The sequence below is a fragment of the Sorghum bicolor genome, chromosome 5 (genome assembly GCF_000003195.3).
Source record: "Sorghum bicolor cultivar BTx623 chromosome 5, Sorghum_bicolor_NCBIv3, whole genome shotgun sequence".
Lineage (NCBI taxonomy): Eukaryota > Viridiplantae > Streptophyta > Magnoliopsida > Poales > Poaceae > Sorghum > Sorghum bicolor.
Genome location: NC_012874.2, coordinates 63411489 through 63435880, shown reverse-complemented (window position 1 = coordinate 63435880; position 24392 = coordinate 63411489). Strand labels below are relative to the sequence as shown.

Genomic DNA, 24392 nt, shown 5'->3' with positions numbered 1-24392 from the left:
CGTCATGCGCGTGGTCGGAGACGGCGTGATCTCAGATTGGATCTGGATCTCTTTCGGAACCGTGGTCGCGAAGTCGCCACTGCACGTCGTCCACGTAACCTGGCCGACGGTGAACGTGAGGCCTTCGGGCACGGTCGCGGAAGCTGGGATCGTGACCATCTTGTTCGCCGGGAAAGTTGCACGCACACCCCCTACCTGGCGCGCCACTGTCGACGAAAGCTGGTCGGCAGTCTACCTTGGGGTATACCCACGGTAGTAGTTTATCGGTAGACGGTGCGCAAACTACGAACTAGATGGTGACGCAAGACACGGACAAGCTTTTTATCCAGGTTCGGCCGCCGAGTTGGCGTAATACCTACGTCCTGCGTCTGGTTGTATTGATTTGTGTTGAGAGAATATGATATGATGATCCGTCCTAGGGGGGTCCCTTGCCCCTCCTTATATAGTCTGGAGGGCAGGGTTACAGATCTGGAAACTAATCCTAGTCGGTTACGATTGCCATAGATAATTCGATATCAATTCCTATTCTAACCGACTAGAATCCTGCTCGATCTCCACATCTTGTTTTCTTGCACGAAACTCCAGGTTGTCGGATCAAGCCTTGAACTCGTCTCGTAATGGGCCAAGCCTCCTGGCCCAAGTCTAGCCGTAAGGGTATAGGGGTTTATACCCCCACAGGGGGGTTGTCAGCATCCCCCATCCTGGGAGCCCTGCAAGGCCCAGAAGGGGAAGCCGGCCCAAACGCCCAAGCGCTAAGGTTTCTGGACCGGAATGGAGCTGCAAGTCCTGCTCAACAAGTTGTGAAGGACAGGAGTATAAGTAGTAAGAAGGGAGGGTATTTCTGTAACAAAATACATTGTACCCAAACTCTAAACCCTAAGCACTCATCCCCGTGCGGCTGGTTGCCGGCGGCGGACTCCCTCTTCCTCTCTTCCCCGTTAAGTAGGAGAGTTCGCCGGATCCTTGCCGCAGCGAGCGGGGGTCTGACACTCTGTATAACACCTATATGGCCCTTTTCCTACTTTTTAGGAGCTCAGGTGAGCTCTGCGATCGATCTCTGCGTTACGAGACAAAACTACCGTTGGACAAGAGGGTGGCTGCTGCATTCCCAAATCTACAACACAGCATCAAACAAACATTTTACATCTTACAAGAAGAAACCCATGCATGTGTGAGTTACAGGGTCTTACACGCCGTTTCGTACTCGATTCCGTTGGAAACTGTAAATCATGCGTGCATGTCTACACTGAATTCGGTATCGGTTTCTTTTTTAATTTCTCGGGCAGTTTTCACAACAAAATTTGCAGTTTTTTTTGGGACAACATTAATCGATTTACTGTGTTGTTTAACGTCCTTGGATTGCGTTGGAGCCCAACCAAAAGAGTACCCGTGATGAAGGATTTTTTTGTAACCCCAGATATATTTTAGCATGAAGAAGACTGAAGTACATCTCTTATTTAAATGTTATTACACTAGACTAGAATTCTTTAGCGTGTTTTACATAATAAGCTTGGTAGCTAACCCCACGCCTATTTGTCTTCTTTCTCGGGTCGTCTTCTCCAACCGCTGCCTCAATCACAAACAAGAGATACAGGAAACGTGTAATTATTAAGCAAGAACTTTTTTTACGGTTCTTTAAAAATTCTGATCAACTCCACCTTCCCTCTGTACAGTACAACTAGGCAATAATTTTTGACTTTTTTTCGAAATTTTCAATCCACTCCACGTTCCCCACTGGCCACTGTACAGCTTGACAAGTTCATAATATTAAACACTATCACAGGCACTAGTAAGTAGTAATTGGTCCACGCTAATTCACTGCACACTTTCACAGTGGAATGCCATTGACAAGCGCGAGGGCGTTGCTGGTGTACTGCTTCACGGCCGCCACGCCGGCGGTGACCTCCTTCCCCGCGGCTGCCGCGGCGCCAGCTTCCACCAGCCCGTCGGCGCACGTCCCCTCGTTGGCCATCGCGGCGCTGAGCCACGTCTTGGCGTTGGACACCTCCCACCTGGCCTGCCTGCTGCTGCTCATCCCGTCGCCTGCCGAAGTCGTGACGACGCGACCGGCGTCCGGCTCCAGCTTGGTGAGCTCGGCCGACGACTGCCTCGCCAGGCTCGCCGCGGCGGAGACCGTGCTCGCGCAGTCGCGCAGCGCGGCGGCTCCCTCTGCTGGATCGCCGCCGACGTGCCGGAGGATGTCCTTGACGCGGGCAGAGAGGGCGCGGAGGCGCGCCGCCGCGACGTCGGCGGCGACGCGCGCGAGACGGGCGGGGTTGTCCTGGACCTCGGAGGCGTACGGGAGGAGGGAGTCGTAGCAGAGCGCCGGGTACAGCGTGGTGGCGCAGCGGGCACGGAGGAAGGACATCGCCGCTGGCGATGGACTCTCGGCCGCCGCCGCCGCCGCCCTCGGTGCGGGTGCCGCTGTCGTGTGCGCACTAGCCATGGTGAAGACGACGATGAGGAGGAGGAGGAGAAGGTGGTGGTGGTGGGTAGTGAGGGCTCGAGGCTGCGGCGCCGCCATGGGTGGAGTCGTTTGCTGTCAGCTGATCAGTGTGCAGTGGGAGAATCTCAGACTTGGAGTTGATGACTTGTGCCATGAAATGAGGCGGCTTTTGGAACTTAAATAAAAGATTTTATAAGAGCTTATTATGGTAGCTGCTTGGCATACTTATCTGGCAACCACGATGTCTGGAATAGCAATTATCCACCATTTTATCCTCGTGGGAATTAAAAAAATGTAGGGGAGAAGGCAGCCTCTACTGTACCTCTCTATTCACATTTTTTTTTTGAAAATTTATTCACAATTTTATAACTTGGGTGGAAACAGTAACACTGAGAAAGGCAAGAATCTATGGTAAAGTTTAATTTGCCCTTAAGAGCATGTGCCCTCACTCTTCCACCCATTAGATTCGCTTTGAGAAGTGTGCAAACACACATCTCAATGCGAAACTGCTTTGAGATGTGTGTTTGCACACTTCTCAAAGCGAATCCAATGGATGAGAGAGTGAGGGCATGTGCCCTTAAAGGCAAAAAAACCGCCTTCCTATATCTAGATACTTTATAAAAATAAAAAGTGATGTATTTCTCTTTTTTTTTGTCTCTCCATCTCACCCCTCATAGTCAAGCATTTTTGTATCCATCCATTTGTCTCACTCCGCTTTTCGATAAAGTTAAATGTGCCCTTGAGGACATGTGCTCTCACTTTCTCCATCATTGGATTCACATTGAGAAGTGTGCAAACACACGTTTCAATGTGAATCTACATTGAGATATGTCACATTGAGAAGTATGTTTGCACACTTCTTAATACATTGCGTCAGTTACAATTTGGAGGTACAAAACTTTTGTTGGGGATGCAACACTTGTTATGTGTCCTCGTCAGCCACTTGAGTCCGAGCTCGTGACGCAAGACTCGTGAGAGCATATGGCTCGCCTTACATCTTTCTTATCAACAAAAAAAGCAGAGGCGAAGCCAAGATTTATATGTATATATGGGCTATTTTACCAATGCCAACGACAATAATATATGATAAAATACACATCTGAATCTACTTTATGTTCTTGTGTACATATCCATGCCTAGGTGCTCCTAAATATATCTATTTTATGTTCTTGACCAACCAGGAGGATCAAGCCCTAATTTGGTGAAAACTAAGGATTTGCTTCATCTATATATGTCAACTTCTACATTAAGTAGACGTAGATGGCATCTGAACCGGTTAGTACCTAAGATCTACTGTTTGAAGTAAGTTGAGTTAGTGATGATGCTTAGGTTAAGATAAATCTTGTTATACTATCTTCAGTTTGTTTGAAGTAAGTTGAGTTAGTGATGATGCTTAGTTTAAGATAAATCTTGTTATGCATTTCAGTTTAACAATAAGAGATGGACAGTTAATTGTACTTAAAAAAAAAGAATTTGCATCAGGTTTCGTTAAAATCTTTTTCTCTCAGCGTAGTTGCTTCTTCAAGGGGATCATCTAAAGTTCTATACAATCTTCTATGTTATTCTTTGCACGGTGGAAGTATGTGTCTAGCTAGATCCGACGACTGCTATGTATTCGAGTATCATGTTCTAACTTATAAGATTTCACTGCTGAACATGCATGTTGCACACCAACTGTGAGAACCATTTGAGCTACAAGCTGTGAAGCTCCCCTGCTAATGGAGCCACTGATTAGAGATTGCCTCTATGATGCCGTATTCCTCTCTCAAAAGGATAAATAAAGTAAGAAAAAAAACATTTTTAGATCACTACCCATGGATGATTGACACTCTCTTTTTTTCCAAGAAAGAGACAGCTGAGACATTTTTAGAGTATAAAGACCATACATGAGCTTAATCATGACCATTAAGATATTGTGCACGCCATACTGATGACATACTGTCGCGAAGTTTTATAACTATAAACAAGCTGGCAAGTGGCAACGTATAGAAAACCAGCAATAATCTGAAGACAGCCAGGACAATACTCCTATGTATTAGTAACGAATCAAGATTCTTTTGTCCCTTTGTTAGTCATAATTAACTGCTGGTTGCCAGATATGATGACCTGCGATCAAGTATTGTACCATTTTCAGGATCGCACAGATAAAAAATGACCATAAAATACAGAATGGGATTTTGTACGTACTAATGTGCGTTGGCATGTTTGGATACTAAAAGTTAGCAGTTAAAATTAGTACTAGTGGACCCAAACAGAACTACTAACAAATCTGATAATTATTTAGCAAGTTTAGAGTTGCTAATAAGTGGTAATAGTTCATGTGTACCTTCAACTCACTATCCAACCATAGGTGATAGGTGGATCAAAACAGTCCCCGGCTAAAAAATCCTAGCTAGCTAAAAAAGAGCAACTATTAACTAGCTAATTGTTAGTGCTAATGAATCCAACCAGTCCCTGAGTTGATGCCCGAAACATAGGAAGAATTGCAAGATATTGTGCCATATTTTGTATGGGCCAACATAAACATGCAGATTACATCAGTGTAAATAATTTTTGCCCAGTGCTCACAACAGGGCTCAAACTAATCGATGTATTAACTGCTCATAGTTTCGAATCTTATAAGGTTCAAACTTGTGCCCAACAAAATAAAAAAAAACTGCTATATGTGCTCTGAAAAAGAATTGCTCTGTTTCGCAAAAAAAAAAAAAAAAAAAAAAAGAATTGCTCTGTGTCAATACTCAATCGGCTCAGTTTCCTGTGTGTTAGCTAGCGGGGATCCCACTTTGTCCAGTCTTACAAAGGTTAAGGACAATGTCTTTTGCTTTGGATTCTTTCTTAGATGAATGGATCACAACTCTAGGTTCTCAGAGAACAAATGGCCCAGAATTCTAGTAGCATTTTAAAACAATAAATAACAGTGATTATATGGCTCATATCAAATAATAATAAACCAATTATCAAGTTAGCATAGATCTACACTGAGTCATATACCAAATAATAAATATTAATTACACTGCACTAAACGACTTCATGTCTTCATATTATAGGAACATAAGAGCAGAGATTTGAGATATTTTGGGTACATAAGAGCAACTCCAGCAGGGCCCCTACTTGAGCCCCTATAGCTAAATATGGGTGCCCAGACAAAAAACAGCACTCCAGCAGGGCCCCTACTAGAGCCCCCAATTTGGGGTGGGCACCCAAATCTTCCCTGCAGACCCTATTCCTGTTGGCCCAACAGCCCAGCCCCCATCCTGCGTGGTGTGGCAATTACCTCCTCACACTGAACAAACACAGCTTCGCCCATCTCCCTCCAACGCTGATTTTCACTACCGTGCTCCCTCCCTCCACCTCCGACCTCCACCGTTGGACCTCGCCGCCATCCCTTCCGGTGAGAGTGGCCTCTCCTCGATGAGCGGGAGCAGCCCCAGCCATGGTTATCGCGAGCGTCGAGCCTCCCCTTCTTGTGGCCATGCGGTAGCGAAATGTTTGACCCAATGACGAGTGGGTCCCACATGTCATTGTCTGCCAATTTGAATTTGGGGGCCTTCATTTAGGTGGTACTGTTGGAGTGGAAGCAAAAATTTTGGACACCCAAATAAAAAGTAGAGGCCCTGTTTTGGGGGCTACTGGGAAAATGGCACCTTGCATGGGTCATTATATGATTCTAGTGTTCGATGAATAACATGACCATTTGTAATAACGGCGTTTGCTAGCATACAAGAAATAGTACTTCAAATGGATGCAAAGTCGGCTCGGACTTGATCGCGTGGATCAACACTTCAAAAAAGACAAAGGAGAAGCATAAGCCAAATTTCAGGAAACGAAAAGGATGGATGAACTACCGTGGACGCTAGCGTGAAAATTACTTCTCAAGGTTTGTGATTACAATTCCAGCCCAGTAAAATGTGCTCCATTGCCAAAAGTCACCCCCGCGTGCTCCGCTCTCACCACCCCGCGTCCTCCATTGCCATCGCACCATCCTGCACCCCTGCCACACGTCCATACCTAAGGTGCCCAGTATGGCGCCAGCCTCCGAGACAAGGCCCACCCTAGCCCCGGCCCAGCCAAGAAGGAGACGTCGTCGTCCAATGGCATATGCCCCATGTGGCCATGTGTGTACCAGCATACAAAAAAAATTGCTAAGGGAATAGGATATTGTTATGGTACTTCCTTTACTTATTAGGAGGTAATACTTCAAACAAATCTAGATAACTAGAATTTTTAAATTATTTATTTATTTATTTAGTAATTAAGCTAGGAAAAGAAAAAAAATCCTCACGGGACAGAAGTGAGCGGGGCTTCCCTGTTGCCGTGCACCGCTGCACGCCGGCGGCATCTTTCTTTTTAGTTATATTTTACCATGTTTATGTATAGTTTTATTTATGCTTAGTATATTGAATTACTAAAATATTACTAATGATTATGTTTTTTATGAGTTTGTTTATCTACTTGTGTTATCTATGTGTATTGCCAACAAAGGCTATGCATAGCTATCACGTGACTTAACAACGAATTAATAGACGAGGGAACAAATGCTATCACGTGACTTTGGAACGAATATATTAACATGCATACAAAAAGCAGATGTTAATCAAATCATGTTATATCTAAAGTTGCAATAAAAAGATCTACCACATCTAATTGATCACACATGCATTAGTTAGATCTAGAGAAAAAGATTTTTATATCTAAAACTTCCCTTATTTATCTTAGTTTACAAAACTAAAAATCAAATTAATATATATTTCACCTATTACTTACTTCATAGAAAATAATACATGAGTCTAACCATCCAATCTAATTAAATGAACAAATGGCTCACGATTGTTTGGGAGTACCATAGCAAAACTCAAGGACATATGCCCCCATATGTATCGCTGGTAAGGGCTTCATGCGCGCCCCAGCCATGAGCTCTGTGCGCTCCGGCCATGTGTCAGTCCCCGGCTATGCTCCGGTGGCTTCATGCACTCCGGCCATGTGCCCGTGCCCTGGCTATGATCCAATCTATACAAAGAGGAGATGAAGATCTCACGTGCAAGTCCTAGGTGGCAGCGAGATAGAGATGCATGGGAATTTAGAGTTAGAGTTGTATCAAACATATTGATAGGTTCAGAAACTAAAGAAGCATATAAGTGAAGAGAGTAGCAAAAGAATCACAATTCAGTCAGTTCATCAAAACTTAAAATTGGCAAGTTAATCAAAATGTCCTCTTGATAATTTTCTCTCATATTAAGCAAATCAATGCAATCTTTGACCACCAAAGACTAGCATATTATCAATACAATCACACATTAACCAAATCACATATTAATGCCCTTCTAGTAGTGAAACAAAGACATTTTTTGAACTATTACCAGAGGATTGAATTTCCACCTGCATATATATTGATATCTCATCAACGACCTTGTTTTCCTGGAAAAACAAGACAAAACTCTTTTATCGGTTAATTTTGAAAACTGAACTAAAACCAGCACGCTCGTTGCATCTTCTACGAATGGAAGGAGGAAGCCACGACAAACAGCCACGTCTATATTATCTTCCACATGTGGAGCAGTAGGCGTGATTGGTTTGGTGGCAACTACAGATAAATGCCTATGAGCTATAAGGCACCATGTGATGCATCTGCAATGGTTTCTACTTTATATACACTTTCACCGTACCTTTTATGATCCATATGCAAATGAAGGTAACATATATCTATATCAACTTAGATATAGAGATGTCATCATATTTTTTTCAATTTTCGTTAAAAGTTTGGGGTCCATGGATTCGCTTGGACTAAGAGCAACTCCAGTAGGGTCCCTACTCAAGCCCGAATAGCTAAATATGGGTGCTCAGGCTAAAAACATTACTTCAGCAGGGCCCCCTACTCCAGACCCTATATTTGTTTGGGCACCCATATTTCTCCTCCAGACCTCATTCCTGTTGGCCCAACAGGACAGCCCCCATCCTCCATCGCGTGTCCTAGCCCAGCGCGCTCTCCCTCTCTCTCTTTTCCCTTGCATGTGCATGACACCCTACAGTAACCGGCTCGATGCTCTAATTGTGTCCCTGTCCAAAGGAAGAAGAAAGAGGAAGAAGAAAGAGGAGGAAGAAGAAGAAAAAGACAATGACGAATAGGTCACTTCTGTCATTTTCACTGGAATAGGTTTGGGGGTCCAAATTTAGGTGCTACTGTTGGAGTTGAACTAAAAAAAGTTGAGCCCTAAGAAGTAGGGGGAGCATCCAAATTAAAAGTAGAGGGCTAATTGCTCTGACACGCTCCAGAATGCCATCAACAAGATGCAACTCAGCCTAGCCCTTAATGGGTTGGATGGAGTGGATTTGGTTGGTTTTGTAACCCAAACCATTGAACGATTATTGATCTGCCATGGTTTAGTTTGCACAGGGTTGGTAGTGGTTTCACTAATTTTTGGTTTGAGTTGGTCCAGACCAAGTTGACGAGTTGTACTGTACCGGCTTAATCGTTTGGCGACATTGATTTGCGCAACACCTGAAACCCACTCAAGACAGCTTTAGGGTCAAAATTTTTGGAGGTTAAAATTAGGACCTGTTTAGTTTCCCACCAAAAAAATTTTCATCCATCCCATCGAATCTTTGGACACATGCATGGAACAATAAATGTAGATAAAAAAATAAACTAATTACATAGTTTGGTTGAAAATCACGAGACGAATCTTTTAAACCTAATTAGTCCATGATTAGTCTTAAGTGCTACAGTAACCCACATGTGCTAATGATAGATTAATTATGCTTAATAGATTTATCTTGCAGTTTCGAGAGAAGCTATGTAATTTGCTTTTTATTAGTTTCTAAAAACCTCTCCCGACAGTCCTACGATACATTCGATGTGACACCCAAAATTTTTTTATCTTCGATCTAAACAGGGCCTAATGTAAGAGTTAATGGGCCAAAAATTTATGGGTCCTCAAATTTCTCTAGTATACTCATTTTGTGGGGTCCATAAACAACTTTTCAAATGGTCCATTTGAAGTGTGAATTGAAGTTGATAATTGGACCGTAATTTAGAAAGACTTAATAAAAATTAAAGGACTCAAAAAATATTTAGCTGCACTGCATTTCACTCAACTTATTATCCCATTTGAGGACCCTATCAATTCCGGGAGATTTTTTAAGAAAAACTTCGGAAAAAGTTATGGGCCTTGTTTAGTTCCGAAAACTGTGTAGCACTTTCGTTTGTTTGTGGTAAATATTATCCAATCATAGACTAACTAGAGTCAAAAGATTCGTCTCGTGATTTACAGTCAAACTGTGTGATTAGTTTTTATTTTCATCTATATTTAATGCTTCATGCATGGACCGTAAGATTCGATGTGACAGGAATCTTGAAAACTTTTTGGATTTCGGTGTAAACTAACAAGGCAACAAGGCCGCAGTGGAAAACGAACAAGTGTTTTCGCTCGGGAATTTGACAGTTTTTTATTTACCGCACACATATTCCCCTCGTCCGTCCATCTCTGATCGAAAGGCCAGCTTCGCCAGTCTTCCCCAAAACCCCCAAAACTCCTCTCGTCCTCCTTCCTCTCCAGCCGCCGCCGCCGCCGCTCCCCGACGCCCGGAGCCGAGCATGCCGGGCGCCTTCCACTCCCTCCTCCCCCTCAAACGGAAGCGCAAATCCAAGCGCGGCCGCAGACGCAGTCACCCAAAGGAGAACGACCCCAACTCGTTCCACCTGAGAAGCTCCAGCTCCGCCTCCTCGAGAGACATCGGATGCCTCGTCGAGCCGCTCGGAAACCTCTTCCTCTCCGCCACCCCGCGCGGCAACCTCCGGGACGCGGGGCTGGGCGCGCTCCGGCCGCTCCCGGACGACCTGCTCCTCGACGTCCTGGGCTTCCTCCCCGCGCGCGACCTCGCGGCGCTCTCGGCCGCGTCCAAGGCGCTCTACGTCGTCGCCTCCCACGACCCGCTCTGGCGGGCGCTCGTCCTCGACGAGCTCGGCGGCGCGTTCGACTTCGCCGGGTCCTGGCGCGCCACCTACATCGCCGCCGCCTCCCGCGGCGGCCAGGCCTACCTCATCCCCCCGCGCGCTCTGAAGATCAAGGGATTCTACTCCGACTACCTCTTCCAGAGCTGGCTCTGCGCCAACATGGAGATGCGGCACGAGTGGCTCGCGCGGGACAACATCGAGCGCCGCCGCGGCATGTCCGTGGAGCAGTTCATCGCCGAGGTCGAGGAGCCCAACAGGCCGGTGCTGCTGGAAGGGTGCATCGATACCTGGCCAGCGTTGCAGAAATGGAGCAGAGACTACCTGCTGGAGATCTCGGCGGGCAAGGATTTCGCTGTCGGGCCAGTGAGCATGCCATTGGATAGGTACTTCCGGTATGCTGACAATGTCCAGGAGGAGAGGCCATTGTACCTGTTTGATGCGAAGTTTGCTGAGAAAGTGCCGGAGATGGGGAGGGACTATGAGGTTCCGGAGTACTTCAGAGAGGACCTGTTTAGTGTTCTTGGGAAGGAGAGGCCGGATTACAGGTGGGTTATCATTGGACCAGCAGGGTCGGGCTCATCGTTCCATGTCGATCCCAACTCGACGTCGGCATGGAATGCTATCGTCAAGGGGGCTAAGAAGTGGGTGATGTTCCCACCAGAGGTTGTGCCGCCTGGTGTCCACCCAAGTGCTGATGGAGCAGAGGTCACCAGCCCTGTGTCTATCATGGAGTGGTTCATGAACTTCTATGGGGCTTGTAAGACCTGGGAGAAGAGGCCTATTGAATGCGTGTGCCGAGCTGGGGAGGTGGTTTTCGTGCCTAATGGATGGTGGCATTTGGTCATCAATCTTGAAGAGTCAATTGCCATTACCCAGAATTATGTGAGCAGGTTAGATTTCACAGTGCAAACCCTTCCATTCTTTTTCTGCAATCATGTCATATATGTTGCCTTTCACTTAAGCAATCACCTTAAAGAATTCCTCTTTCCTAATCCAGTATACAAATGGTTGCGCTCTTTCGAATGCTTTTTTGTCATGCCATTTCACAAACTATGCTTGAACAGCCGGAACTAGAAGGGATTCCATTACTTGATACAAATCCAAACGACACCAGTGTTTGATCATGTATGCTTCGTGTTAGTTATATTTTATCTTACTTTAGCTGCTTGGTGTGCAGTATAATCTGTTCTGTGAACTCGATGCTATCTGGTCATCTGATGCTGTCTATCCTGATTATTTTGGAAGTGCATATGAGTTTTTCTCTAAATTTTGGCTTGGTTATAGCGGAGAATTCTCAAGTAATTTTTAACTATTGCTTGGATGTTTTTCAGTACTATGCAACTTATTCGAGAAATTTTGGTCTATTTGCTCAAAATATTTAGCTTATGTATGATGTGTTACCTGTTTCTTTTCCTGCAAAACATCCAGGAGGAATTTGTTGAATGTTCTTGATTTCCTCAAGAAGCCCAACGCAAGTGAGCTTGTCTCCGGGACTACGGACAGAGTGAATCTGCACGACAAGTTCCGTGGTGCCATCGAGGCTGCCCACCCTGGCATGATCAAGCAGCTTGAGCTTGAGGCTCAGCAGAAGGCCGCTGCTCGTAAGAAGAAAGCGTCATTCTGGGATTCGGCTGCCGATGCCAAGAGTGGAGGATTCAAGTTCTCCTTCTGAGTTTCACAACGGCAAGGTCTCTGATCTTCATGTTTGAGTGGATCTGGTTTTCTTGGTAACAGTTAAGCAATTTTGTATGCCCATTTTTCCTTGAGCAGTCAGCAGTACCTTCCTGGTGGACAACGATCATGAGCCCTCCCATTGGCATGGTGCTCACCGGGAATCTAGCTAACTGATTATCTGATTTAATTTGTACCATGAGCTGCTACATTAGTGTCATCCAAATTTTTTACACAATTCACCGCAAGAACGATTGCATTGCTGTGCCGTGCAACTTGTATTCTGGTACAATTGAGAATACCATGCCAAGAACAATTGCAGTGTTTGGCATACCATGTAACTTGCAAAGTTGCAATTGGATAACTGGTTTCCTCAAGGAAAGGAAAAGGGAATGTTGCATTTGCCTTCTATATGTGCTGAAGTGCTGAAGCGCACTGTACCATGTCAACTACACGCAGCTTCAGACATTTTGGTTGACATTTTGTTCTTGACTTAAATGTATATCCAATTACTACATAAACCCAGCACAATTAACTACAGGTGCTCAAGATGTGTTATCGGTTTATCACATGCTGCTAGCCCAGCCTTGATAGACCAACTAAGGACATAGATCATAGTGCACCCTAGCCAGAACCCAGCCACTCAGAAGTGATTAATTTGGTTGCTGGGCACGCATCAGTCGGGTAGAAGCATCTGTCTGGCAAAACCACATTTGATGCTTTTGTATATTCAGAAAGTTGAAGGGTGTCCCAAAACAGAACTTTCAAAGTCCTAGGTAACATGATTTACAATTGCTCCCAAATGTACAGCTCGCCTTGTTCGTTTGGCCATGACACCTCCTAATTATAGAATTTGTCATTTTGAAATCTGAAACTTGTACACCTATTCCTATTTCTTTTTTTTTTTCTTTTGGGATTTTTGGGAAATTGCTGCTGATATGGTATAGATAACAAAGGCTGCAGCTCCAGTCCTCAAGATCATCATCAGCTTGTGCAGTATCCTAACTTAGTGAAACATCAACCTTCTGAAGAGAAGATGAACTCCATTCTCAACTTTGTCTGATATCATTCTATGCAAGTGTTCTGAACCACCTGAGTAGCCCAAGAAGACCAGCATCTAGAACCGGAGATTTTTGCTCTAGTCCTGGAAGAAGGATAAAGCAGTAGAAAGAAATTGTGAGTTACAAACCATTCTCGTAGCATTGTTCATCAAGAGCTCTAATCTATAAGACCTAGCATCAACCATGTAATTAATTCTGTCTTACTGAAACATTAAGCTATCCCTGTTCAGGGACAGACACAGTAAAAACTGAACTTACCAATATCTGCAGCAACTCGGTGAGCACACATGATCCCTGAGAATGCTACAGCTATGACACCTTGCCCGGGAAAACAGCTATCACCAACACAGTAAAGGCCGTCTATTGACTGTAAATTGAGAATCCCAGACTCAGTTGAACAGATTTTATATCATTGTGAGGACATCAGGTACGTAAGTCAGCCAAAGGAAGATGATTTCTGGTACTCACAGTAGTATTGAAAGGCATAGCCAGTAAGCCCTTCGGTTTACCCCGTGGCATTGGTCCATATGTACCATCATTTCGAGCAAGAAATCTTCGGTGAGTTTTTGGTGAGCCTACCTGATGAAACAAAACAAGTTTTGCATTAGAAGAGTTACTGGTAGCAAAAGTCAGAACAGTTCCATTAAAGTTTACTGCATATAACCAAAGCTCATGTGACTATGCTACAAAAGTTTCTGCGTTATTATATGTTGCTAGACATGTGATTCATAGAAGTCAATATTTTTTAACTCACAACTCAACTCACTTTGACAATTGCCCATAAAGAAGCTGCACCCTAAAGGAAGGTCTGGAAACCACACTACAATTACTTGATATGGATCATTTAAAAGAGTTTGTTCAAGAGACTTGTGTCAGTGGCCATTACTCTCCTCGGGATATCCACATACTGGAAAGATATTTCTGTGAGCAAAGTCATCAAAAATTGACAAATATAACAGGATGGACTTTTCTGATCCATAATCATATACATATTCAAGCATATGACAATCTTCCTTTCACCATCAACTACTTAACAGTTGCTAGAAGGCACTTTAAAGTTTATATAAGAATTGATAAAAATCAAACTGTGGAACATGTATCAATAGAATCACATGGAAAACAAGAAGGGTACCTCTTTGAGGACTATTGAATCTTGAAGACCAGGAAACAACTTCTTTTCAAGCCTTCTTATAATCTCATTGGCTACCTCCTCTTTTTTCTCTTCATACTCCTTCCTAGAAAGACCCTGTCAATGATGAAAACAAACAACGCTAAAATACATGGTATCTCAATATTAATGAAATTTGTGTTTCAGCTAGAACACTGTCCTTACCTCCCAGTCTTCTATGCCTGCGGTAGTAAATACATGAAGTATATGATGTCCTTCAGGAGCTAATGATGGATCAAGAACTGTAGGGATACTTAAAAATATGCTTCCATAAGACTTTTCCAAATTATTCCAATTATCCTGCCAATTACAGACTCAATTAACACAGACTCAAACAGGTCAAGAAAATGTCACTGATGTCAAACTCTCAACAATATGGCATTCCCAGTGAACACAATGCATACCTCAAGTACAAAATGGTGGCAGTCAGTGCCAGCAGGCAGAACTGACGCTTTGACACCCATATGAATTGAAAGGAATGATGGTGCTTTAACGTAATTCTTTTGAAAGTTTTTCTCCTCTTCTGGAAGTTCTTTTTCTTTCAAGAGTTTTCCTGTACATTCAAAAAAAGTAAATTAAAAACTGCAATAACTGAAACTCAAAGAGCTAGCTTTTCCTCTTTTGAAAGTTCCTCAAAGATATATTTGAATTACCAAACGTGTCCCATCTAGTGGCATTTGATATAACCGTTTTAGCAAAGAACTCCTTCCCATTTGATAACCTCACCCCAACCTGGAGTACAGAAGTTATCAGCTAAGATACAAAACCCAATAAGTCCAGGTATTTAAGTCAGTAAGATAACTCACAGCCTTTCCATTTTCAAGAATAACATTGGTTACATTCGCCTTGTAACGGATTTCACTGCCCTTTTCAACAAGGCCATCTGCCAGGGATATTGCAATACCACCAACACCACCAACTGGATAATTAATCCCCCCAAAGTGCCTATCGCACAAGACCTGTTATATTGGCATTGAGATAACAGAAGTCCAAATGAATTTGAAATGAAGATCCAGAAGATTAAGATTGAACTTACCATGCTTGCATTTATCATGGGTGTTTGTAAGGCATTGACTGTGCTCACAATAAAACACTACAACAACAATTAATAATCATGAGCCTTCGACTAAACTAGTATTGACTGAAGTCACATGCTCCAAAGAGGAAAACTTGAAAAGTGAGTCAACTCACAAATCTCTCACACCTCGGCATCTATGAAGGAGAGTAGCTCCTGATCTTTAATGAACTTGCGAGCAATATCCCCAGCATTCTGTGGCAAATAATAAGCTGAAAGGGAGATAGACCTGTGACTTTTACTGTAAATATATGATGTACTATTGAAAAAAAAATGTCCAACACACAACAAATAATTCTTCATTTTTTTGTGAGAATGCATTTGCTTCATATTAGCTAATTCCTTGTGTAATCTTTATAGAGTGTAAATAGCACATTTTCAATTTGTATACAGGGCTGCAGTCTACATACCTAGAGTTAAGCATTCCAGAGGCTTCTGAAAAAATTGCCCAAAAAGATAAAGAGGTTCCTCTAGAGACTTCAGCTCCAACGAATTTAGTGAATTGAAGATCTGTTGAAATGTGATTGTTAGACAATCACTGTAATTTGTAACATTGCACTATCAACTACTCCCTTCATTCCAAATTATAAGACATTGTTGCTTTTCTGGATACATTGCTTTTAGCCTTTTACTATGTATCTAGACATAGTGTAATCTAAATGCATAGCAAAAGCTGTGTATCTAGAAAGGTCAAAACGTCTTATAATTTGGAATGGAGTACAACACAAGAGTATGAGATACAGATAAGAAACTGAAGACAGTACCTTCCAGCACGTATCGTAGAATTTAAGGATCCCTTCTTTCTCGTGAGGGAATTTGCTGATCAGTTCGTTGATGAAGTCTTCATACTTTCTATGCACAAGGACAGAGAGATCACCAGGTAGGTGGAAATGGACTGTAGAAGGGTCAGGTAGAACTTCCATCTTACGCCCAACTGCTTCCAATGCTTGTGTGATCAAATTCAAGTTACCCTGGATAAAAGCATATGTCCTACTGATTAAAAGTTGTAATAAGCGGTTATATAAGAAGCGATACGACCAACACTACTGTCCTAACCAGTCGAGTACCATCCGACAGTAACACATGCACATCTGCAGCCATTAGCCCACCTACTCATGCCAATTCGCTGAAGCGCTGATGAGATAACTGTGCATGACACTTGAACCAACAATGCACGCTAGTGTGCATCATGCAGTGCACGCCACTCTGACACTTAGACTTGCATAATACCACATTTGAGGCGCAAGGCAATATAAGTGTGGGCTTCACTTCCATCAGGTTTATCCGATGGCACAGAGCAGCCGCAGAGCAGAGGAAACTGCAGACTACATATCGCAGTTTGTAGCTGAGCAGCAGCCAAAAAACCAATCGCAATCACCAAGCTCTCTAGAGCATCGCAACCTCAGCAGTCAGCAGTCACCACACCTGAACTGAACACGAATTCGCTCTTCCCAGAAACGCGCACGTGCTGCAGAACCAAAAACGCCCCCACACTAGCGAACTCACCTTGTCAGAGAAGCCGAACATGACGGAGGAGCCGACGTCGAAGGTGAACCCGTCGCGGCGGTAGTACCCGGAGCTTCCCCCGGGGATGAGGTACTTCTCGAGGACCAGCACCCGCGCGCCCTTGGCCGCGAGCTGCGTGGCCGCCACCAGGCCTCCGATCCCGGACCCGATCACAATCGCGTCGTACGGGCCCTCGCCCTCTCCTCCACCAACCTCGCCGCCGGCTTTCTCCGCGACCGCCACCGCCTGCGGCTTCTCCGAGGCCAGCGCGCCCCTCCTGAACCCGCCGACGCCGCCGCGGGGCCCGCTTGATGCGCAGAGGCGCGTGGCGGGGTGAGGTGCGACGGGGGCGAGGAGAATCGGGGCGTGGACGCGCGCGGCGAGCGGCGGCATGGCGGAGGCGGCGAAGGTGGACGGGGCGGTTGCGTTTTGGATTGTGCGCGGGCGGTGGAAGCGAGTGGAGTGGAGCGTGGGCGTGTGGGTTTTAGTGGGAGGAGGTCGTGTCGTCTCGTGCGGCGGCGGCTTTGGCGGTGGTGGAGGGAATCTGGGTGGGGAGGGAGGCCGGAGGATTCCCGGGCGGGAGGGGACGAAGGCGGGGAAGGGGAAGCCTAGAAGCCAGTGGCGAAGCGGAGGACGGTGGAGTGGAGGATGAGGAACGGGGCCGGCCGGAGGCTGGTGGTGGTGGTGGGCCACGGTGGCAGTCCACTGGACTTTTATAGTGCAAAAATTCTCTCAAGTCTCAACGGATTATCCTAGGGGGCTTTGTGGCTGCACCACGTCAAACCGGTTTCTTTTCAAAATTCAAATAATAAAATCTAGGAAAGTTTGGGAAAATGACAGCAAAGGCAGAGTGCCTAATTTGTTTATGTTTGTATATATATCGTTGTCGTGCTTATGAAAGACACTGTTGAATGGCTGCTAGATTCGGCAGATAAACTCAAGCGAACAAGTGATACTTCTGGAACGAGGATGTCGCAATAACAAACATACCAATATTATAGTGCCTACAAAGCTATTTAATACTCCCTCCACCTTAGAATATAAAACGTAATTTGACTTTTCTATAGTCTTCAAAACATATTTTGGTCTATAACTTCTCTTTAATATATAACTAAGAAAATGCCCCTTGCTGCGGGAATTACCGGCAAAATTATACTATCATAATATATGTTAGTGGATGATTTTTAGTATTCTAGCATGGACAACTAAATATATGTTAGAAAATAATTTGGTTTGCTCATGTGAATAACATAGACGCAAGATAAATGATATGTGTTAGTTCATTTTTTTAGTAGATAATGACGTGAACACTTTGCATGGAGGGGTAATGTATTAGTGGGATGATTTAGTGCTCATGAAGTAGGACTTCAGAGCTTGTTTGATGCCGCTGGTTTCACTGTTTTAGCTACCGGATACACTATAGCTGCACTAAACCAACAAGGAAAAAGGATGTTTCTAGCAATAATGGAGGAACTAAAACCATTTTCATGATATAATAGTGAAGCCAATTTTTGTGCATCTACGGCTCTGGCTTGTACAAAGCAATGCCAAAACGAAATAACGCTAGATGAGCCTATTTAGACGGACAAGTGTCGCTATCTAATTTACTCCTTCAATTTTAAACTATAAAATATTTCTTTATATAGATATATTGCTTTACTATGTATGTAGACATAGTGTATATTGTATCTAAAAAAGTCAAAATGTCTTATCATTTAGAATAAAGTAATATGGAGCTAAGACATATTTTCTCCGTCCTGTAATATAATTCATTAATTATAGCATTTAATATTTATCTTAAAATATAATGCATTATATAGGATAAAACTCAATTTTACATTAAATACTTTCCATTTGTCAGCCAATCACAATTGATCAAGTTAATGATAGCGTATGATTAGAAAATAAAGCAAGAGTACATACGACTTTTATATTCTCTCTTAATTTGTCTTAAAAAAACTAAAATATACTATTTTTCAGGATAGAGGGAGTATATAGCACAACCAAATTATGGCAGACAAATTTATCTACAAAGATATGGCCATTTAAGGTGATTGATAGTAATTTACCTAAATTGCATCATTGTGGACCAATTATGGTACGACCAGACAAAGACGAACACTGTGCTCTCACATGACCATCACACCAGAGCCTATTAGACCAATCCCCTCGGATTTTATCCACAAATGAAGATATTTGGATTAGGATCGGCCTTAAACATCACAACGAAATGCCTGAATCACCCCTAGTTTCAAACCCGACAAGATCACAAGAGCGCGGCTAGGCTCAGGGACAGAAAAGTCCCGCTCCCATATGCCCCCACCTGTCATCCACCAGCGCAGATACAAGATTCTCTGACATTATTATCCCCGAGAGACGACGCCGGCCGGTCGCGACGCCCCACGCGCTCCCCGCCACGCCGCCACCCCGTCCTCATCATTCCCTCTCACGGCGGCCTCGCTGTACCCGCCCCCCACTGCCACACCGGCCCCACCTCCAAGAACCACACAAACTCTCCCAGCTCGCGTACGCGTACCCCACACGCCGCACCCGCCGCCACGTGGGGCCGACGTCCGCGGGTACGTGGGCGGGGCGGTCAAAACGTACTTGGATGCAGGCCGGCACCGCCGTGTCCTAGCAGGCTAGCGGTAGCGGTGGTGCCCCCACACCAACTACTCCCCCACCGAAACCATTCGCGGCCACGGCCCGTCGAGTCGTGACTCCCTGACGCGTGGGCCGAAGCCGTTTCCGAGCCCACGTGTCGGTGTGCGTGGAGCTGGAGGGGAGCGCGTGAGCCTGCCGCGCCGTGGACGGACGAGTGCGGTGGTGGTGGTGGACAGAGAGTGGGCCCGGTGGGGCCCAACGAGCGAGCGGGCGGTGGGGGCCGAGTGGAGACGAGGCACGCGTCTCCCTCGCTCGTCTCACCCTCTTTTCGTCTCTCTCCCCACCCCTCCTCTGCCTTTCCCCATCGTCTACACCTCATCACAATCACAGAGAGCGAGAAGGGGAGAGAGTGTGAGAGGGGAAGAGAGAGAGAGAGGGAAGGAGACGGGGGGCTAGGGTTTCGTGCTCACCCACGCCACACGCATCGAATCCGAGCCGGATCCGGGGGGTGCGCCGAGTCGCCGGCGGCCCGGCGGTGCCTGGTAAGGCCAGATCCCCCCCTCTTACCTCCTACCCTATCTGACCGCAGCGTGGTCGAGTCCTGCTGGTGCGGCGATTCGGGGGCGGAGGGTTCGGGGCCTTTCAATTGCGGTTGCGGTTGGGTTTGATTCGGCAAGCGGATCGTCTGGGGTTTGCTTTTTCGCGGAGAATTCGGGTCCGTCGTGTGGTAGGTGCCGTGCCTGCCTGCTCGTCCTAGGCGATTTGGGGGCGGTCGTCGTCGTCGTCGTCGCGGTGAGCTGGTTGGGGGTCGTGTGGTCGGAATTTGGGGGTTCTGGACGCCGGAATTCAGAGTGATTTCGGAGATTAGCTCCATATACGGTGGCCGGCCTTTTGTGTTCCTCTTCTGCTTTGGGGGAAGCTTTTTTACGGGGGGATTTTCGTTGGTTTCGCCATTTGACCATACTTTAGGCGGCGATTCGGGTGAGGACGACCTCTGTGGAATTGAGGATGTTTTGCTTAAGAAATTTGACAGTTGATGTCTTGGGGTTTTGGGTCCAGTTTTGACCGAGGTGAGAGAATGTGGAGTATTCCGCTGTGTCAAGTCTGGCTCACTGAGCCGTTGATGATCCAGAAATGGGCCTCGGCACCAGAGTGTGCCGTGGCTGTACAGCTGTAACTGGGTATTGCTTCATGATCCGAATGGACTCACTTTAAGTGATGTGTGTGGTTAGGAGTGTGGCTTCATGCTTCGGGCTGTTTTAAGGAGTGTGTGATGTGTGGAATAGGGGCTTGATGTGTCCGCCATAATTCACGAACATGCATACTGATAAATTGAAGTTGTTATCACTACTCTTTCATTGCCTGTTACACCTTAAAACTTGAGATGCGTTTCCTCCATTTTGTGGAAGGTCTAATGATTTGGTAGCATGAGAGATATCAGTACCAGTGACAATCAGTGATCTTTTGTTTTGCACCTAAAGTTTTGATTTCTGAAATTAGTTTTCATGTTTCTGCTAGTTTATGGAGTATTTATGCTGAGCCCATGTCTTGGCTTAGACAGATAATTCTTTGTGCCATTAACTTCTCCTTCTGTTTTTGTGCTGCTCCAATGATTATATTGATTTACTAAAAGGTGTGCATTTTTGTGAGGTTGCTAATGCTTTTCTAGAGCATTCCTTGCATAAATATGTCAATGCAGATCTTGTCGTTCTTGTACCAAGTGTTGTTTTAGATTGATAATTTTCCTAGTATCATGTTCCCCTCATCGTAGTGTGATTATTGTCTCAGCTGGACTGTTTAACAAAAGATGTATAAGATAACTTGAATATCTCAAAACTTTCTGAATACTGTTAGAATTTTGATCTTATCATAATAAATAGCTGAACATATATGTCTTTGCTCTCAACTCAGCAACTCAATATTTTGGCTATAGAGAAATTAAATTCTTGATTCTGAACTCCTTTTTTTTGCCTGTTTGTTTTCAGGGCTGTGATTCCCTTGCAATGGCATCTGAAACTGATGACAAAGCTAAGATGGAGAGTTTGACATCTGCTGCAGCCTTTGTGGAGGGTGGCATTCAGGACGCATGTGATGATGCATGCAGCATTTGCCTTGAGGCTTTCTGTGAGAGTGACCCTTCTGCAGTAAGTTGCCATTTTGTTAGTTGAGCAACTTTCCATATAGGGGTTATATCTGTAACAAATTGTTGTTTTTGCTTTGTTTTCTAGTTGACTGGCTGCAAACATGAGTTCCATCTCCAATGCATTCTTGAATGGTATGTTATTAGCTCTAATATATGCATCACACATGTTAGTTTTTTTTATATTATTCCCACCTTGCACATGAACTGTACCTAGTTCCATCAGTAATTCATCTGGGCGCATGATTTAGTGGTTATCAGTAAGGGCAAAGTTCAGAACATTGAAATCTCCATGTCTTAAGAACTTTTGTGGTTTACTTGACCATATCTGTTGCCTTTACTTAGACTGTAACATCGGATTGCGACTGGAAAAGACAACTGTTTAGTATGGGTTTGCACATGGAAATTTTGTCCCTGAATTTGGTGTTTGTCATCTCTATAGTGTACTGTTTTCTAGACTTGGGATGGTCTATTATGGAACTGTACTGTCTTGTTACTGACAAAATTTAGTGAAACATCATATGCTCAACAAACACTTTCCAGGCTAGCTTTATGAACAGTTGTAATAAAAATGCCTGGACTTCTAATTATCAGTTATGGTTGACGTGCTCTCCTTGTTTTTCTGTCTGGTTCTATCAATGTTGCTAGTATAAATTAGATTTCACTCTTTCCCGTCTTGTAAAAATAGTTTTTATGTGCAAAGGCACTGAATTTTAGCCAGGCATGCAGGAATGGTTAGTAGACCCAGACTATTTATATATTCGGTTCCTGTTCAATTTTCTTCATGCTAATTTTTTTATGGGACTTTGTATAAGGTGTCAGAGAAGTTCACAATGCCCAATGTGTTGGCAGTCTATTAGCATGAAGGATCCTACCAGGCAAGTTCTTGGCTGTGCAAATACCGATGCTTACCATTTTGATCCGCGTAGGCTAGTAAGTAGTTATTCCTGGCTAATTCTAGTTTTACTGATGTCTCAGTCAGGAGCTTCTTGAGGCAGTAGAGCGTGAGAGGAATATAAGAACCAATCAAACTCGAAACACGACTATATTTCATCATCCTGCTCTTGGGGATTTTGAGCTGCAGCATGTATGTGTTACGAAACCATGTCATGATACATTTCTTCTAACTTTCTGGTTAAGTGCTAATTTAATGTCTTTCCTGATTACGTTGGTATGCTTGTGCAGCTGCCTGTTGGTAATGATGCTGAGCTTGAAGAGCGTATATTACAGCATCTAGCTGCTGCTGCTGCAATGGGAAGGGCACACCATCTTGGAAGGAGGGAGGGGCACAGGGGACGATCTGGCTCTCATGGTCGTCCACAGTTCCTAGTTTTCTCTACACATCCAAATTCACCATCTGCTGGCACAATTTCTTCATCTTCTGCTCATGTGGAGGGAGAAAATGATTCAAATCCTGCCACCCCTAGAGCTAGTGAGTCATCTCCACGAGCTATTCGCATTGGAGATGCGGGAAACCAAAGTCCCGGGATGCTTACCTACGATGCTGAACAGGATGCTGTCGTATCTTCCGGAAATAGCACTCCTGTATCGAGTCCTCGGTTTTTTAACAGGTACTCCATCTATATTCAGATATCAGATACTGTTTTCTCATGTTAGTTTTTTGCAGTGATCTAACTAAATGATCACTCTGATGCACCAGGAGACACTCCACTGGACAGTCAACTCCAGACAGGGCTGGACCATCGGATATTCAGTCTTTCTCAGACTCCCTGAAGTCTCGCTTAAATGCTGTCTCTATGAAGTATGGATAGTTTGTAATTTTGTTAATATATTATTTTGTCTTGAGCCTTCTAGCATAATGAATTTTTATCCTAAAGTACTTTTGTGTGATACAGGTACAAAGAATCTATTACAAAGAGTACTCGAGGGTGGAAGGAGAGACTCTTTTCACGCAATTCGTCCGTGGCGGATCTTGGTTCTGAAGTGAGAAGAGAAGTTAATGCTGGAATCGCGTCCGTGTCACGGATGATGGAGCGTCTGGAAACTAGAGGAAATAGCAGAACAGGTGATAGCCCGACAGCATCCACTTCTGAAGTTCCTCCCGCTACAGAATCAAGCAATGAAAGGGTTACAGAGAGCAACTCTGCTGCTGCTGCTGCTGCTGCTGGTACTACTACCACTACAAGTCCCAGTGCTAGCAACACCGCAGCCCCTTGTGTTGCGACATCCGGATCAAACTAGGACAAGTAAGGGTCTCAGAAAGATTCGGCTTACACATGCCGATTCTTCATCTTCAAAGGTACCACATAGATCTTGTCCTAGAGCCTCGGTTGGATCAAACTAACAGATTCCAATGTTACAAATTCCAGGTTGGTCAGTCTGGCGGCAGAGCAGAAGTGCAGATGCTGTCATTTTTCCTCATCCACTGCATAAACGGCCGGCTGCAAGTAAAACTGGAATGGTGATTTGATGTATTGGCTCGATAAAAAAGGTGGCGGTGCGTGTGGCCTAGGGAAAGTCCGATTTCATCTTCTCTGTTTTTTGTCTCTTTGTAAAAAAGTTTCTTCTGAGGGCAGATGTTTACCGGTATAAATAACGGATATGTCATCTTCATAGTACGCGGATCAGTTATAAATATGATTGGAACAGCAAAGTTTACTGCTGTTATACAGTTATTATACTGTGGCGCGATTTCTTGTTTGGTCCGTGGGTGAATCGATGAATTTTTCTGTACACAAAATATTCATCTGTCGACGTCTAATGCCATTCCGAGTCCATATTTAAACTTGTTTGTGATATAAGTTCAGCG

At 44.5% G+C, this 24392-nt stretch overlaps 4 protein-coding genes across 5 annotated transcripts; 2 read left to right on the top strand and 2 right to left on the bottom strand.

The window, feature by feature from the left end:
* Positions 1590-2588, bottom strand: LOC8071948 (21 kDa protein). The gene has a single exon (XM_002449685.2). It carries the CDS (start codon positions 2522-2524, stop codon positions 1829-1831), a length of 696 nt encoding a protein of 231 aa, XP_002449730.1. The 5' UTR covers positions 2525-2588; the 3' UTR covers positions 1590-1828.
* Positions 9926-12477, top strand: LOC8062640 (F-box protein At5g06550). Its single transcript, XM_002450946.2, has 2 exons — positions 9926-11287; positions 11826-12477. The coding sequence occupies exons 1-2, from the start codon at positions 10038-10040 to the stop codon at positions 12067-12069; spliced, it is 1494 nt and encodes a 497-aa protein (XP_002450991.1). The 5' UTR covers positions 9926-10037; the 3' UTR covers positions 12070-12477.
* On the bottom strand, positions 12764-17557 carry LOC8071947 (prolycopene isomerase, chloroplastic). Its single transcript, XM_002449684.2, has 13 exons — positions 16879-17557; positions 16137-16343; positions 15783-15882; positions 15502-15584; positions 15334-15390; positions 15104-15256; positions 14951-15029; positions 14702-14850; positions 14463-14597; positions 14262-14375; positions 13598-13708; positions 13388-13496; positions 12764-13212 (listed from the first exon to the last, which is right to left on the bottom strand). The coding sequence occupies exons 1-13, from the start codon at positions 17269-17271 to the stop codon at positions 13139-13141; spliced, it is 1764 nt and encodes a 587-aa protein (XP_002449729.1). The 5' UTR covers positions 17272-17557; the 3' UTR covers positions 12764-13138.
* LOC110435650 (E3 ubiquitin-protein ligase RHF2A-like) lies at positions 19808-24283 on the top strand. Of its 2 annotated transcripts, none has more exons than XR_002453452.1 (9): positions 19808-20024; positions 21468-21626; positions 21711-21757; positions 22438-22500; positions 22601-22709; positions 22808-23193; positions 23283-23384; positions 23479-23882; positions 23953-24283. XR_002453452.1 is itself a non-coding variant. In XM_021461444.1 (9 exons), the coding sequence occupies exons 2-8, from the start codon at positions 21486-21488 to the stop codon at positions 23822-23824; spliced, it is 1194 nt and encodes a 397-aa protein (XP_021317119.1). In that variant the 5' UTR covers positions 19808-20024; positions 21468-21485; the 3' UTR covers positions 23825-23829; positions 23953-24283. The 2 variants fall into 2 exon arrangements, 1 of the variants encoding a protein (XP_021317119.1); XM_021461444.1 differs by having other exon boundaries at positions 23479-23829.